This window comes from Bos javanicus, chromosome 8, assembly GCF_032452875.1.
Source record: "Bos javanicus breed banteng chromosome 8, ARS-OSU_banteng_1.0, whole genome shotgun sequence".
Taxonomy (NCBI): domain Eukaryota; kingdom Metazoa; phylum Chordata; class Mammalia; order Artiodactyla; family Bovidae; genus Bos; species Bos javanicus.
Window position 1 is genome coordinate 23665986 of NC_083875.1, and position 15670 is coordinate 23681655.

Genomic DNA, 15670 nt, shown 5'->3' on the forward strand with positions numbered 1-15670 from the left:
TCCCCAGCTGTGCTGCACTGAAGTTTGCTAACTCAGAAGACATCATTGTGTCGGGGAAAACCACTTCCCTTCATTCATATTCAGACATTCAGACTTAGATTAGTTTTCTTTTTGCCCACAAAACAACTGTGCAGTTTTATTTTATAGGAAAGTAGCAAAGGGAAACAACAACCAAAAAAAAACTAAAGTCTTAAATATGATAGAGCTACAGCCCCTCTGCCTTTCCTTACTTCGCTTTATTTTTCTTACCTCAACGTGATTTAGAACTAGAACAGGAGCAGCAAGACAAATCCTGGCCAAAAAGTCACTAAATGAATGTAGAAACTAAGTGAAAAAGTATACTCAAGTAAAGGAAAGAAGGCTATTTCTCCCTGAACCAGTAGCCTGGTTCTCACTGTCCTTCATTCTCAGAGGGAGAAAGAGACAGAGGAACAGAGATGCCCACTGGAATCAACGGCCTGAATGAATGACTGACACTCACTAGATTCTGTGACATAAGCTTCCAGTGAGAAACACCATCACTGAATCTCCTTCCTCCAGCTCTGAAACTCTGAGCAGAAAAGTGTTGAACAGTTTAAGTAAAACTGTTGAATAATAAAAACGTTCTCATTTGATTGACACATATTTAATTGGATGGGTACATTGGAAGTTATTGGGAATAGGTAAAATTAACACTTTAAACTGATGACATTTTCTTTGATCATGTTGTGAATACATAAATGAAAATCAAAAAAGGAAGTGAAAGTGTATTACAACAATTAGAAAATGAAAATTACCATGTTCCCTATTTAATGGCCTTGCTTAGAAAGCATGGCATCAGAGAACCTACCTCAAGGTTCCACCAGACGCTGCCTCAGCCAGGCCAGTGGCCACCTCATCTTCCCCATGGCCTTCGTGCTCTCTCTACTGATGGCCCTGGTGCTGGTCAGCTATGGCCCGGGAGGATCCCTGGGCTGTGACCTGTCTCAGAACCACGTGCTGGTTGGCAGGCAGAACCTCAGGCTCCTGGGCCAAATGAGGAGACTCTCCCCTCGCTTCTGTCTGCAGGAAAGAAAACACTTCGCTTACCCCCAGGAGATGGTGGAGGGCGGCCAGCTCCAGGAGGCCCAGGCCATCTCTGTGCTCCACGAGATGCTCCAGCAGAGCTTCAACCTCTTCCACACAGAGCGCTCCTCTGCTGCCTGGGACACCACCCTCCTGGAGCAGCTCCGCACTGGACTCCATCAGCAGCTGGACGACCTCGACGCCTGCCTGGGCCCGGTGACAGGAGAGGAAGACTCTGCCCTGGGAAGGACGGGCCCCACACTGGCCGTGAAGAAGTACTTCCAGGGCATCCATGTCTACCTGAAAGAGAAGGAATACAGTGACTGCGCCTGGGAAATCGTCATAGTGGAAATCATGAGATCCTTGTCTTCATCAGCCAACTTGCAAGAAAGGTTAAGAATGATGGATGGAGACCTGAACTCACCTTGACATGACTCTCACTGACTAAGATGCCACATCACCTTTGCACGCTCCCCTGAGGTCATTTCAGAAGAGTCTGATTTCTGCTTTAGCCACAATGTTTCTTGAATTCAATCAATAGTACTTTCTCAGTAGCAATAAGCAAGTAGATATAAAAAGTATTCAACTGCACGGGGATCAGTCCATAAGGGATGACTGCCGTGATGTTATTTATGTTTATTTACGTATTTATTTTATCTCATCATATTTATATTTTCATGTAAAAACGTTTGTCTGCATTGTAATAAAATTTAGAAAATATGTTCATTTCCTTAATCTTCTAATTTGTTTTATTTATTAATTTCTTATGAAAGTAAATTTCTTTTTTCATTGAGAAGAACTAAATACTTGTTTTGTCTACATAAACCTATCGTGGAATAGCATTTGTCCATTTATACTACAGAATAGTCATATCACTTTTCAGGAAATGATTGTCAAAAGGTAGAATTCCTGGAATTCCCTGGCAGTCCAGTGGATAGGACTCCATGCTTCCAGTGTGAGAAGCTCAGGTGCCATGGATACCTGGTCAGGGAAATAAGATTCTGCAAGCTGTGGAGTGCAGCCCCCTTCACCCAAAAAAAACAGGTGGAAAGGAGTCTCTGAAATGGTGGTAAATGATTAGCCCTCAATTCACAAGTATAACTAGTTTATACCCAATCAACAGAGAATGGTTGGTGTCAGTATGTGGGGGGAGGACTCCCCTCCTCCAGAGAAGCTGCAAACATGTGGTGCTGAGTGGCTGATCCTGACCTTACTCTTCCTCCCACCTTCTCCTCAGTCCTGCTTTACTGAACAATCCACTCCCTTACACTATATCTTCACTGCCTCCAACACAGGAGCTCTGTTCTGTGATGGTTTCTAACCTCAAAGTTTCTGAGTGGAAATCACTGGAAGAGAGCACAAGTGAAAGGAGAGTTCTAGAAGCTTCAAAACCTTTGAATTGCAGCTCTGCTATTTAACAGCAGTGTGACCCTGCAAAATATCACAAATACTAAGGAGAAGGGAATGGCAACCCACTCCAGTATTCTTTCTTGAAAATCGCACGGACAGAGGAGCCTGGTCGGCTACAGTCCATGGGTCACAGGAGTTGGACATGACTGAACCAACTTAGCATGCATGCAGGCATGCATTCTATCTTGATCTTCTCAAATATCGGGAAAATAAGAGTAGCTTTTCATAGAACTACTGTTTGGATCAATAAGTCCATATTACAAGAAGCATACAAGTGTGCTTGGTCAAATAATCAGGACAGGGAGAGTCCCAGAATAGCTGCCCACAGGGAGCAGGCAGGACAGCTGGCCTGAGGCAGGGACTGAAAGGCAGCACTGGAAAGATGCTGGGTCTTTGGTAAAAATATTTAACTTGGGTGCTAGTTTCACAGTATATTCAGTGTGTGAACTCTTCTGTGCTCAAGGCTGAAGACAATTCCAATTTCTGTGTTTCAGACTTCTAGAAGTATTCTTAGGAAGTCACAGAAATTCTTTGAGAAAGAAGGATTAGTAGAAAATGCTTTCATCTACTATAAAAATGAATAATAGGGAAATCATAGAGATCTCATAGGACTGCAGAATATCACACACATTACTCATTAATAATGTTTCCTGTTCTTTAGTATGAGTAGTCCTGTGCTACTTTTTAACATATTTCTAAAATTACCTTCTCAACTTGCTGTTGGGTTTCAGTCTTTCAGCAGCAAAGCAGAGGCAGAAAGAAAAGAACAAGGGCCATGCAGGGTGAGGCTCTGCTCTCCAACCCTGAGCTGTCCTGGGTTTGATCCCAGTTGTTTTCCGTGAAGACTTCAGTCCCTAAGTTCCAGCAGTGTCTCCTCCTAGAGTCGGTCCTTCTCAGAAATCAGTGCCTTTGAGGTGAGACTGCTACAAGTGTATGCAGGTGTCTTATACTCAAGCGAGAGTCTTTCTCTGAACACGGGGCCATGAAGTCAATTTTATTGGTCAAAATACATAAACCTTGCACATGCACACTGCCAACTGTCCATGACAACAATGGCTACATGAATCCACATTCAAGACCATATAAGCTCTTATATGTCCTCACTCATTGACCAAAACAGGATCTTATCATCCTTTTCAATTTTGCCAATCTGACTGGTGACACATGGCATCTAGCAGCAACCATTAGTTTTCCTTTTCCTAATTGATACTGGTTGTCATCAGTCATACTCCAGCCTTCTCGTCCACCTCTTGGAATTGGTTCAGGAGAACTCTGAAAGAAAAACAATCTGCAGGCAAAGGAGAAATATACTGGAAGGAACTGGAGCCCCAGCATCACAGAGTAGAGCTGAGAAGAGCTGTGGAGTTGAGACTTTAGTTTTAAGACCAGTGCGCTAGAGCAGGTGACAGCCCTTCCCCATCATATCCACTGGAAATGCAGGTTTCTTCTGTGAATTTCTGATCCATGCACAATGCACCCACTGCTCTTGCATTGTCACTTTACCCATGTAAAGGACTTCATGATTCATTTTTGTTCAAACTCCGTGATCTCCAGCTAGAAGACACACAGATTGCAAGGTCCTCAACCAGATCCCTGACTCCACACTCACACTGCACTCCTGCCATCTGGCTGGTATCCAGTCTGAGTTTCATGTGTGACAAAGACACTTGTGATTTTCCTGTGTTCAGGGCCTAGAACTGTTTTCTGTTCAAACTCATGAACTAGGTCATGACCTGCTCTAGTTTTCAGGGCTTTAAAAATCTGTCTTGATGGTGATGCCTTCCGAAGATGCATGCTGCAATTATATACCCAACTGCCTATTTCACAGTTGGTACCTACTGAGCACACAGTACGCTGAAATCAAAAGCATTTTGACTGCAGGTTTTTCAGCAACTTACCCATATGATTTGACATTTTGAAAAAGTTAATGAAACTCTCCAATGAAAAACTGACTACATAAAAAAATGAATGTGTAATAGATGATCCTTGGTTAACACACATGAGAGGAAAAAGGAATTTGTAAGTTGAGATTGGTTATTTAAGGTAGTTACTGCGTCATAATTTGTCAAATATGGCATTCCCTCAGTGAAGAGAGATATATACAAAGTAGCAATTTTGAAAATATTACAGATGATTTTGCTTCCATTAAAGCCAGGAACTTAAAAGTACTGTTGTGGCATAAGAAAATATTTCAACTTGATGTGAGTTTAAGACATATATTTTAAAAGATTTTTCAGACAATTAACATTACAGGAGAAATTTACCTTTTATATTAATATTGAATGAAATAATTTTCTCTTTCCCTTGGGGCTCCTTTAAGTCTCAGTCTTGTCCCCAAGTCTTCCTTCCCACTGGAGGGTCCCAATATCGAGTAGATTTCTGTCAGGATTGTAGACGCCTTTCCTGTTGTCCCTGAATTAGTCCCTTTCCCCAGAAACAGTCCTGAATCTGAAAACATAACACAACATGCTCTGTTTTTCAGCCATCTGCTGCTGCTGCTAAATCGTTTCAGCCCTGTCCGACTCTTCGCGACCCGAAGGACTGCAGCCTACCAGGCTCCTCCGTCCATGGGATTTTCAAGGCAAGAATACTGGAGTGGGTTGCCGCTGGATTTCCAGCCATCAATCGCAGCATAAACCGGCACCGGAGTGTTAAATTGCTCTGAGTAAAGTCTCCTCCCAGGAAGGGGAGGGTGGATACAAGGGCAGGTGCAGAAATTAAAGGTTCTGAGAGAAGCGGAGGCAAAGCTCCCCTGGGCAGTCCGGCCCGAAAAAGAAGTTTCCTTTCTGCTCGCGCGGCCCCACGCCCTCCCTGGGCCCCGGCGGCGCCTCGCCCGGGTCGCGGCTCCTGCCGAGGGCGACCCCCGAGTTCTCCCCGTGGACCCGCCGCCCGAGTTAGCCGCTCTGTACCTGGAGGCGGGTCCAGCTGGGTTTGCGGCGCCGGTCTGTCAGTTACTAAGAAATCGGGCGCCCCGTCCCGGCCGTTGGGGCGCAGCAAAAGGAGCTCAGAGGGCTGCTTAGCTTAGTGCAGGACCTGAGCTGTTTCACTAAGGCCCAGGGGAAGTGCTGAGTTTCCGGACTCCTGTTTCCCTGCTGATGGCCAAGGGGATGTTCTGCTCCATCCCTCACAATTCACCCGTTAGCATACGTCGTCTTCTAATCTTCCAGTCATTTCCCACATTCATGTAATTTGGTAGCATTAAGTATGCTTTACCTATATCCACAAGTACCATCAGTTTGGGGTTTTCTACAGAGGATTCACTGAAATGTTTGTAATCCAATCTGAGCAGGGGTCATAACTCTCAAGGATCTTGTCCATCATGTATCTCAATTTTATGGTGAGGATCACTTAACAATGTATGAGTCATCTTGGACACTTAAATACGATTATTTTAGAATTATTAATTTTGTCAAGCACAGTTAGACTCTCAGTAATAACTACCACTTGATAATTTCATTTTGCTTCTTACACAAAATAATCAGGATACTTTGTAAGTCATTCAGCTTATCGAGAATCTGGAGGGAGACGTTAATGGAAATAAGAGATTTGTAACATTGAGGTATGAAACAACAAAGGGACATCTTGTGTTAGAAGTAAAAGAGGGAAATAAGTGAGAGTTCAGTACATGCAGTGTGCTCAGGGGTTTATGCTGTGGATAGAGAGTTTGGAATCTGACATATTAGGTTTTGAAATCTGGATTTGCAAATTCATTATTAGATTATTTCATTCAAATAAAGTCCTAGCAGGGGGCTCTTGGAAAGGAGAATATTAACTCAGTTTCACTATGTTGGAAGGATTAAGTGAGTCCCTTCAGAGGCTAAGGAATTTGTTGCTGTTGTCACTGTCATTTCTGATGAACACTGATAGTCTGTGGAATTTGTCTGGTGAAAGTGTTAGTCGCTCAGTCGAGTCCGACTCTCTGTGACCCCATAACTGTAGCCTGTCAGGCTCCTCTGCCCGTGGAATTCTCCAAGCAAGAACACTGGAGTGGGTTACCATTTCCTTCTCCAGGGGATCTTCCTGACTCAGGGATTGAACCTTGGTCTCCTGCATTGCAGGCGGATTCTTTACCATCTGAGCCACCAGGGAAGCCTGGTAGGTCCTTGGTAATTAGGTTCACAGTATAACATTTATAACATTTATTTAGTAAACAATTCAGGATGGATGTGCCATAAAAAGTGAGGGTAGCATCAGGGAATATATTCTTTCTCCTCAAATAAATATCAAGAATGAAATAGATCCTAATGAATCCTTGCCATAAACACTATACCGTAGTATCTTCTTATTACCATGTTACAGACTGAATGTGTGTGTGTTCCCCAAATTCATATATTGAAACCCTACCCCTCGAGACTCCCTGATGGTCCAGTGGCCAGGACTCCATGCTCCCATAGCAGGAAGCCTGAGTTGGATCTCTGGTCAGGGAACTAGATCCTGCATGGGGCAAGCAGGATTTCCCATGGCCCAAGTAAAGATCCTGCATGAAGCAAGGAAGATCCAAGATCCAGCATGCTTCAAATAACACCTGGCCCAGCCAAATAAGCACATAAAATAAATATTTTTAAAATTCTTAAAAAACCTGTAGAAACCCAACCCATCAATGTGATCATATCACAAACTGGAATATTAGGGAGATCATTAGGGTTAGCAATCAATAAAATTCAGCTATTACTTTTAATATCATAATTTTACTGTTACCCAGATTAAGATCAGGATCTTTTGGAATCATTTCATTCCCTGTCATTCTAGTTTTTTCAAAGCATCTTCTCATTACCCAAGTGGATTTATTAACTACACAGATGCTAGGCAAGGCTGGTCTCCTAAACCCTGCCAGAAAGGGTTTGTGTTCTAGCAACTGGGGTTCTGATTGCCCGTCTCTCTTCCGTCTCTGCGTATACTGATCACATGTGGATTAAAGGAAAGGAAAATCAGCTAGCTGGTCTTACAAAGCTGAAGGCAGTCAACTGACCCAGAACTTGGCCTTCATTGAGCTTCTGTAAGAAGCAGCCTGTCCCAGTCTTTCTGTTGTTCATATTGACCTGATCCTTCCCCTCTGCCACAGCCTAGGCCCCAGCTATGCTGCACTGAAGTTTGCTAACCCAGAATACATCACTGTGTCAGGGGAAGCCACTTCCTTTCTTTCATATTCATGACATTGAGACTTACCCCTGTTTTCTAGTTGCCCACAAAACAACTATGGAACTTTACTTTCTAGCAAAATTGCAAAGAGAAACAAAAAAAAATCTAACCTCTTGAAAGTGATGCAGCCCCTCTGCTTTTCTTTACTTCCCTTTCTTGTTCTCACCTCATCCTGAATTACAACCAGAGAAGGAGCAGTGAATCGAATCATGTCCAATAAGTCACTAAGTGAATATAAAAAGTTTAAATGAAAAATTACACTCAAGGAAAGAAGGCTATTTCTCCTGATCTAGCATGCTGGGTCTCACTGCCCTGCATTCTCAGAGGAGAAAGAGACAGAGGAACAGAGATGCCGGGTGGAATCAACTGCCTGAACAAACGGCTATAACTCACTAGATTCTGTGACATACGCTTCCAACAAGAGACAACACCAGCACTGAATCTCCTTCCTCCAGCTCAGAAACTCTGAGAAGAACAAGTGTTGAACAGTTTAAATAAAAGTTGAATAATAAAAACTATACTTGGCAAAGTAGATATTATTTATCTACTAAAAGCAAAGCAGAATGGGAAAGACTAGGGATCTCTTCAAGAAAATTAGAGATACCAAAGGAATATTTCATGCAAAGATGAGCTCGATAAAGGACAGAAATGGTATGGACCTAACAGAAGCAGAAGATATTAAGAAGAGATGGCAAGAATACACAGAAGAACTGTACAAAAAAGATCTTCATGACCCAGATAATCACGATGGTGTGGTCACTGACCTACAGCCAGACATCCTGGAATGTGTAAGTCAAGTGGGCCTCAGAAAGCATCACTACGAACAAAGCTAGTGGAGGTGATGGAATTCCAGTTGAGCTATTCCAAATCCTGAAAGATGATGTGTGAAAGTGCTGCACTCAATATGCCAGCAAATTTGGAAAACTCAGCAGTGGCCACAGGACTGGAAAAGCTCAGTTTTCATTCCAATCCCAAAGAAAGGCAATGCCAAAGAATGCTCAAACTACCACACAATTGCACTCATCTCACACACTGGTAAAGTAATGCTCAAAATTCTCCAAGCCAGGCTTCAGCAATATGTGAACCGTGAACTTCCTGATGTTCAAGCTGGTTTTAGAAAAGGCAGAGGAACCAGAGATCAAATTGCCAACATCCGCTGGATCATGGAAAAAGCAAGAGAGTTCCAGAAAAACAACTCTTTCTGCTTTATTGACTATACCAAAGCCTTTGACTATGTGGATCACAATAAACTGTGGAAAATTCTGAAAGAGATGGGAATCCCAGACCACCTGATCTGCCTCTTGAGAAATTTGTATGCAGGTCAGGAAGCAACAGTTAGAACTGGACATGGAACAACAGACTGGTTCCAAATAGGAAAAGGAGTTCGTCAAGGCTGTATATTGTCACCCTGTTTATTTAACTTATATGCAGAGTACATCATGAGAAACGCTGGACTGGAAGAAACACAAGCTGGAATCAAGATTGCCAGGAGAAATATCAATAACCTCAGATATGCAGATGACACCACCCTTATGGGAGAAAGTGAAGAAGAACCAAAGAGCTTCTTGATGAAAGTGAAAGTGGAGAGTGAAAAAGTTGGCTTAAAGCTCAACGTTCAGAAAATGAAGATCATGGCATCTGGTCCCACCACTTCATGGGAAATAGATGGGGAAACAGTGGAAACAGTGTCAGACTTTATTTTTCTGGGCTCCAAAATCACTACAGATGGTGACTGCAGCCATGAAATTAAAAGACGCTTACTCCTTGGAAGGAAAGTTATGACCAACCTAGATGGCATATTCAAAAGCAAAGACATTACTTTGCCAACAAAGGTTCGTCTAGTCAAGGCTATGGTTTTTCCTGTGGTCATGTATGGATGTGAGAGTTGGACTGTGAAGAAAGCTAAGCGTGGAAGAATTGATGCTTTTGAACTGTGCTGCTGGAGAATACTCTTGGGAGTCTCTTGGACTGCAAGGAGATCAAACCAGTCCAACCTAAAGGAGACCAGTCCTGGGTGTTCATTGGAAGGACTGATGCTGAGGCTGAAACTCCAATACTTTGGCCACCTCATGTGAAGAGTTGACTCATTGGAAAAGACTCTGATGCTGGGAGGGATTGGGGGCAGGAGGAGAAGGGGATGACAGAGGATGAGATGGCTGGATGGCATCACTGACTCGATGGACGTGGGTATGAGTGAAATCCGGGACTTGGTGATGGACAGGGAGGCCTGGCATGCTGCGATTCATGGGGTCGCAAAGAGTTGGACAGGACTGAGGGACTTATCTGATCTGATCTGAAAAGCAAAATGATTGGATTTGGAAATTCCTTCACCAACTTACACAAACACACTTTTGCTCTCAGCATCTGAGCACTGCTGATATTTTGGACACCTGGGATCAGGAGAAGAGGAGGTCACCACCAAGAACTAGGGTCCTTCACAGAAACACTCCAGGGGAGAGGATGGGGTTCAGGAAGACAATTTATTTTCCCAACAAATAAACAAGCCCTACTCAGAAGGAGATTTTGAGGCCACAGGATGTGGTGAGCCTGTCCGAGAGAGGGAGTCCAGCAGGTGAGGAAGGGACTCTGTCACTCAGAGGAGAGGGGGTGGCTCCATGTGATCTCTCCCTTCTGAGTGAGGTGCTTCTAGAAAATACAATTATGCTGGATGTAGAGACTCCTCACCTGCCAGGGTCCAGCCCCGGCTGATCCAGGGTATTCGAAGCGGGGACGGCGTCAGCGAGGATCAGGATACAATAGCTTCAATTAGATATTAATTAGAGATATAAAGAGTAATAGAATAAGGATAGCTCAGTAGGAAAATTCAGTGGAGAAAAGAGGCTGAGTAGCTTGGTTTATGTGGGAGACCAATAATACTTCAAGACAAGAAGTTTGCACCACTTATATAGGCCGCAGGTGTCCTTCCGTTCTCCCGAAGGAGAGGAGACACTGAGGCCTCCCCAGTCAGATCTTAGAAGCCCAGGCAAAATTAGTAAGCATGGCGGGTTCCGCGCTCCAGATGGAGACTCAGCCAGAGTGAGAGAGAGAGCGACATGGGGAGACCAGTCTTTCGAGGAACTGATCCCAATTCTTTATTTTCCATGGTCTACTTTTATACACTGAGATGTTATGCAAAAGTCACGCAGGGTCAGCAGTCCTGACTTTTATCAAAGGTGCTTCATACAAATGTATACAGAGGTCTTAGGGGTGTTACATCATCTTCTGGCCAGGGGGCCTGCTGACAATTTATGACCCTCTCCTTGTGACAGCGGTCAGTCAACCAGGACACTTATTTCTCCAGGTGTGTTTATTCTTAAAACAGATGCCATCCAAATAAAGTTACATTCCTATAGGGTGAGGGTGTAGTGGGTTTTAGTTAAGGAAAGAATTTACTTAGCCTAAGGTCTAACGTGATTAATATCAAAGGTTAATACTTATTTCTTCTATATATTCATTAATGTGTGTAAGGGCAGGGGATGTGGAGACTTAGCAACAAACATTGGCTCAACAAATGAAAAACCCTTCACCAATACAATTTCTAATCAGCCCACTATACTTATACTAATAGTTTTCTAACTTCTCTAAAGAACCTGTTTTTAGAAGGTTTAAAGCATCTCATGCCTCTCACGGTTGGGAGGCTGTGAGCAATCACATGTGGCCGGACAAGCCTGTCAGGCAGGCTAGAGAACCTTCAGAGGAGTTTGTAGGTTAAAACACTCTTGTTACGCCCAGGAGTTTTTATTAACTGGAGCTCTAAGTTAACTCCTTCTCCGAAAGAGGTGGTGGGGGACAGCCCCCCGTAAAGTCAGAGGTGTAGGTGAGAGCACAAAGTAGTAAAGTAGGCAGGCTCTGGTTATGCGGGTAGATGCTCAAGGATTTCCAGGGGGACTCCTGAGGCTCGATCCCGCCTTTGCGTATGTCGAGCCTCCTTCCTCATGACCTTTGCCACGGGCGGAGTGCCTCATGCTGGCCCCTAACACTCACCCATGTTCCCTGAGAAGAACCAGGATTCTGGTGGGGGTATTGGCCAAGTCTGTGGAGGACGACAGGTCTCCAGTAAGAAAATGGTGGAAAGAAAGGGTGATGTCTGTAATGGCCCTGACCTTGTGGTTCCCTAAAACACAACCACATGGACCTGTAGGAAAGTGTTCTAGAAGGAAGAAAAATGTGGGGTAAGCTCACGGACTGAAAATAATCAGCCTTTTCTCTAAATCAAACACTAAGGAAAATCTATCCTTTGTTTCAAAGAGATCAAGTGCCACAGTGATCTGGTAAATCCCTAAATAAATACAGAAACCATAGGGCTGAGGGAGCCTAGCTTCCTAGGTAAAGTGAGAGGGGAAAATGGAGCCTAAGATGAGGGCTACAAATGTGTTCCTGGAAAAGAGAAGAGGCACATTTATGCATGAGAGACAGGGAGCAATAATATGTGTAATTACAAATGTACTTCAATTCTAACATAAGATGAAGACCTTCTCATTTGATGATAAATATCCATTTGGATAGCACATCTGAAGTTACTGGGAAAAGGTAAAATTAATAGTTTAAATTGATGACAATTTCTTTGACCATATTCAGAATACTTAACAGAAAACCAAAATGGGAAGTAAAAGTGTATAGAAATGATTAGAAAATGAAAATGACTGTGTTCCCTATTTAATGGCCTTGCTTAGAAAGCATGGCATCAGAGAACCTACCTCAAGGTTCCACCAGACGTCTTCCCAGCCAGCCCAGCAGCAGCCTCATCTTCCCCATGGCCTGTGTGCTCTCTCTACTGATGGCCCTGGTGCTGGTCAGCTACGGCCGGGGAGGATCCCTGGGCTGTGACCTGTCTCAGAACCACATGCTGGTTGGCAGGAAGAACCTTAGGCTCCTGGGCCAAATGAGGCGGCTCTCCCCTCGCTTTTGTCTGCAGGACAGAAAAGACTTCGCTTTCCCCCAGGAGATGGTGGAGGGCGGCCAGCTCCAGGAGGCCCAGGCCTTCTCTGTGCTCCACGAGATGCTCCAGCAGACCTTCAACCTCTTCCACACAGAGAGCTCCTCTGCTGCCTGGGACACCACCCTGCTGGAGCAGCTCCGCACTGGACTCCATCAGCAGCTGGACGACCTGGACGCCTGCCTGGGCCCGGTGACAGGAGAGGAAGACTCTGCCCTGGGAAGGATGGGCCCCACACTGGCCCTGAAGAGGTACTTCCAAGGAATCCATGTCTACCTGCAAGAGAAGAAATACAGCAACTGCGCCTGGGAAATCATCAGAGTGGAAATCATGAGATCCTTGTCTTCATCAACCAGCTTGCAAGAAAGGTTAAAAATGAGGAATGGAGACCTGAACTCACCTTGACATGACTCTCATTGACTAATATTCCACATCACCCTTGTACACTCTGGTGTTGTCATTTCAGAAGACTCTGGTTTCTTCTTTAGCCACCAGATTTATTGAATTAGTTCAGCCAATACATAGTAATGCTGTATTAGTAAGCAAGTAGATGTAAAAGGGGTATCAGTCCATAAGCAAAGACTGTTTGATGTTATTTATTTATATTTTATTGATTTAATGTATTACTCTATCTCAATGTTATATTTTCATATAAAATATGTATATGCTTACATTGTATTAAGATTTAGAAAATATATTCCCCTTTCTATTTCATTAAAATTATTTGTTTTATTTATTAAATACTTATCAAGGTAAACTTCTTGAGTTTTTTTTAATTTTAAAAACTTAAATCCTTATTTTGTCTATATATACCTATCACAAAACAGTATTTGTTCCCTTTATACTGTGGAACAGTTCTATCACTTTCCAACAAATGTCCGTCAAAAGGTGGACTTCTTCAAGTTCTCTGGTGGTACAGTTTTTAGGACTCTGAGTTTTCCCTCCAGGGAGCCTCCGTTAGGGAACTAAGTTCCTACAAGCTGTTGAGTGTGCCAAAAAGAAAACAGGTAGAAAGGAGATTATGAAATTGTAGAAAATGGTTAATTTTGATGTCATGCTGCTGCTGCTGCTGCTAAGTCACTTCAGTCGTGTCCGACTCTGTGTGACCCCACAGACGGCAGCCCACCAGGCTCCCCCATCCCTGGGATTCTCCAGGCAAGAACACTGGAGTGCATTGCCATTTCCTTGGTGTCATCAGATCAGATCAGTCTCAGTCATGTCCGACTCTTTGCGACCCCATGAATCGCAGCACGCCAGGCCTCCCTGTCCATCACCAACTCCCCGAGTTCACTCAGACCCACGTCCATAGAGTCAGTGATGCCATCCAGCCATCTCATCCTCTGTCATCCCCTTCTCCTCCTGCCCCCAATCCCTCCCAGCATCAGAGTCTTTTCCAATGAGTCAACTCTTCACATCAGGTGGCCAAAGTACTGGAGTTTCAGCTTTAGCATCATTCCTTCCAAAGAAATCCCAGGGCTGATCTCCTTCAGAATGGACTGGTTGGATCTCCTTGCAGTCCAAGGGACTCTCAAGAGTCTTCTCCAACACCACAGTTCAAAAGCATCAATTCTTTGGCGCTCAGCTTTCTTCACAGTCCAATTCTCACATCCATACATGACCACAGGAAAAACCATAGCCTTGACTAGACGAATCTTTGTTGGCAAAGTAATGTCTCTGCTTTTGAATATGCTATCTTAATGTCATAGGCATAACTAATTTATACCCACAGATTGGTATCTGTAGGTATAAATTAGTTGATAGAATGGTTGATAGACATATCTGAGGGAAGCAGTCACCTCCTGCAGGAAAGCTGATGCCATACGGTGTGGACTGGCTGCTCCTGACTCCTATTACTCTGCCTCCCACCTTCTCCTCAGCACTGCCTTACTGAGCAATTCACTCCCTTCCACAATACCTTCACTGCCTCCAACACAGGAGCTCTGTTCTGTGCTGGTTTCTTCTAGCTGCATGGTGTAGTCAGAGTGGAAGCCACAGGAAGAGAGCCCAAGTGAAAGGAGAGTTCTAGAAATTCCAAAACCTCTGAATCCCAACTCTGCTATTTACCAGCAGTGACATCCTAAAAAATATCACAAACACTATAGATCAGTTTCTTCATCTTTAATATGGGGACAGTAAGAGTAGTTTTCACAGGATTACTGTTTGGATTCATGAGTTTATATCACACAAGAGGCATCAAGTGCTCCTGGCAGAAATCATCAGGACTGTTAGAATCACAGAGTGACTGCCCTCAGGGAGGAGACAGGACAGCCGCCCTGAGACAGCGACTGGAGGGCAGCACTGGAAAGGTGCTTGCCCCTGACAAAGGTATTTTCTTTCAACTTCGGTGCTGGTTTCACAGTGTTTTCTGTGTGAGAACTTTCCTTTGCTGTATGCTGAAGAGAATTCCAATTTCTGGGTTTCATATTTCTAAAAGCATGAGTAGAAAATGCTTTGATGTAATACAAAGACGAATAATGGGGAAAGTATAGAGATCTCATATCAATGCAGAAAGTCAAACACATGCAGAGGCAGGAAGGAAAGAGCAGGCGCTGTGAAATGGACTTCTGCCCTCCAGTCCTACGCCGTCCCAGCTTGGATCCTAGTTCTCTTTTCAGTAAAGTCCCTTGTCCATACTTGCTGGCAAGATCACCTCCAGGAGCCTCTGCATTGCTACTGAAAGACCAAAACCCAACAAAGAGTTCCGAAACCAATTGTTACCCTTCTCATACTAAAGACGGGAGAAACATTATTAATGAATGAAGTGTGATTTTCTGAAACCCCCAGGGGACTCACGCCACGGGGCACCTTCCAGGATTGCTGCAGCTAGTGCCCTTGCCCCCACGGCAAGCCCCTGCTGACCCACCTCCACAGGAGACTCCACCTTTAGCAGGTAGGTCTGGTTCAGTCTCCTGTGGGCTCACTGCTGCTCAGTTCCCTTGCGTCTTGGTGCTCGCAAGATTTTGTTTGTCCCCTTTGAGAATGGAGTCTCTTTTCCATAGTCCTGTGGAAAACTTGTAATCAAATCTCCCTGGCCTTCAGAGTCAGATTCCCTGGGGATACCCAGTCCCTATGCTGGATCTGCAGACCCGGAAGACTGAAGTGAGTCTTAGAACCTTCACAACAGTGAGAGAACTTTTTTGG

The 15670-nt window shown here is 44.1% G+C and overlaps 2 protein-coding genes across 2 annotated transcripts; both read left to right on the forward strand.

The window, feature by feature from the left end:
• The first annotated feature begins 782 nt into the window (after nt 1–782).
• Nucleotides 783–1498, forward strand: LOC133252537 (interferon omega-1-like). The gene has a single exon (XM_061425179.1). The coding sequence runs from the start codon at nt 811–813 to the stop codon at nt 1471–1473; it is 663 nt and encodes a 220-aa protein (XP_061281163.1). The 5' UTR covers nt 783–810; the 3' UTR covers nt 1474–1498.
• Nucleotides 1499–12239: 10741 nt separating this feature from the next.
• On the forward strand, nt 12240–12934 carry LOC133253387 (interferon omega-1-like). The gene has a single exon (XM_061427032.1). It carries the CDS (start codon nt 12272–12274, stop codon nt 12932–12934), a length of 663 nt encoding a protein of 220 aa, XP_061283016.1. The 5' UTR covers nt 12240–12271.
• The last annotated feature ends 2736 nt before the right edge of the window (nt 12935–15670 follow it).

Coding starts and splice junctions, on each gene's coding strand:
- LOC133252537 (XM_061425179.1), top strand. CDS start 811: ATGGCATCAGAGAACCTACCTCAAGGTTCCACCAGACGCTGCCTCAGC.
- LOC133253387 (XM_061427032.1), top strand. CDS start 12,272: ATGGCATCAGAGAACCTACCTCAAGGTTCCACCAGACGTCTTCCCAGC.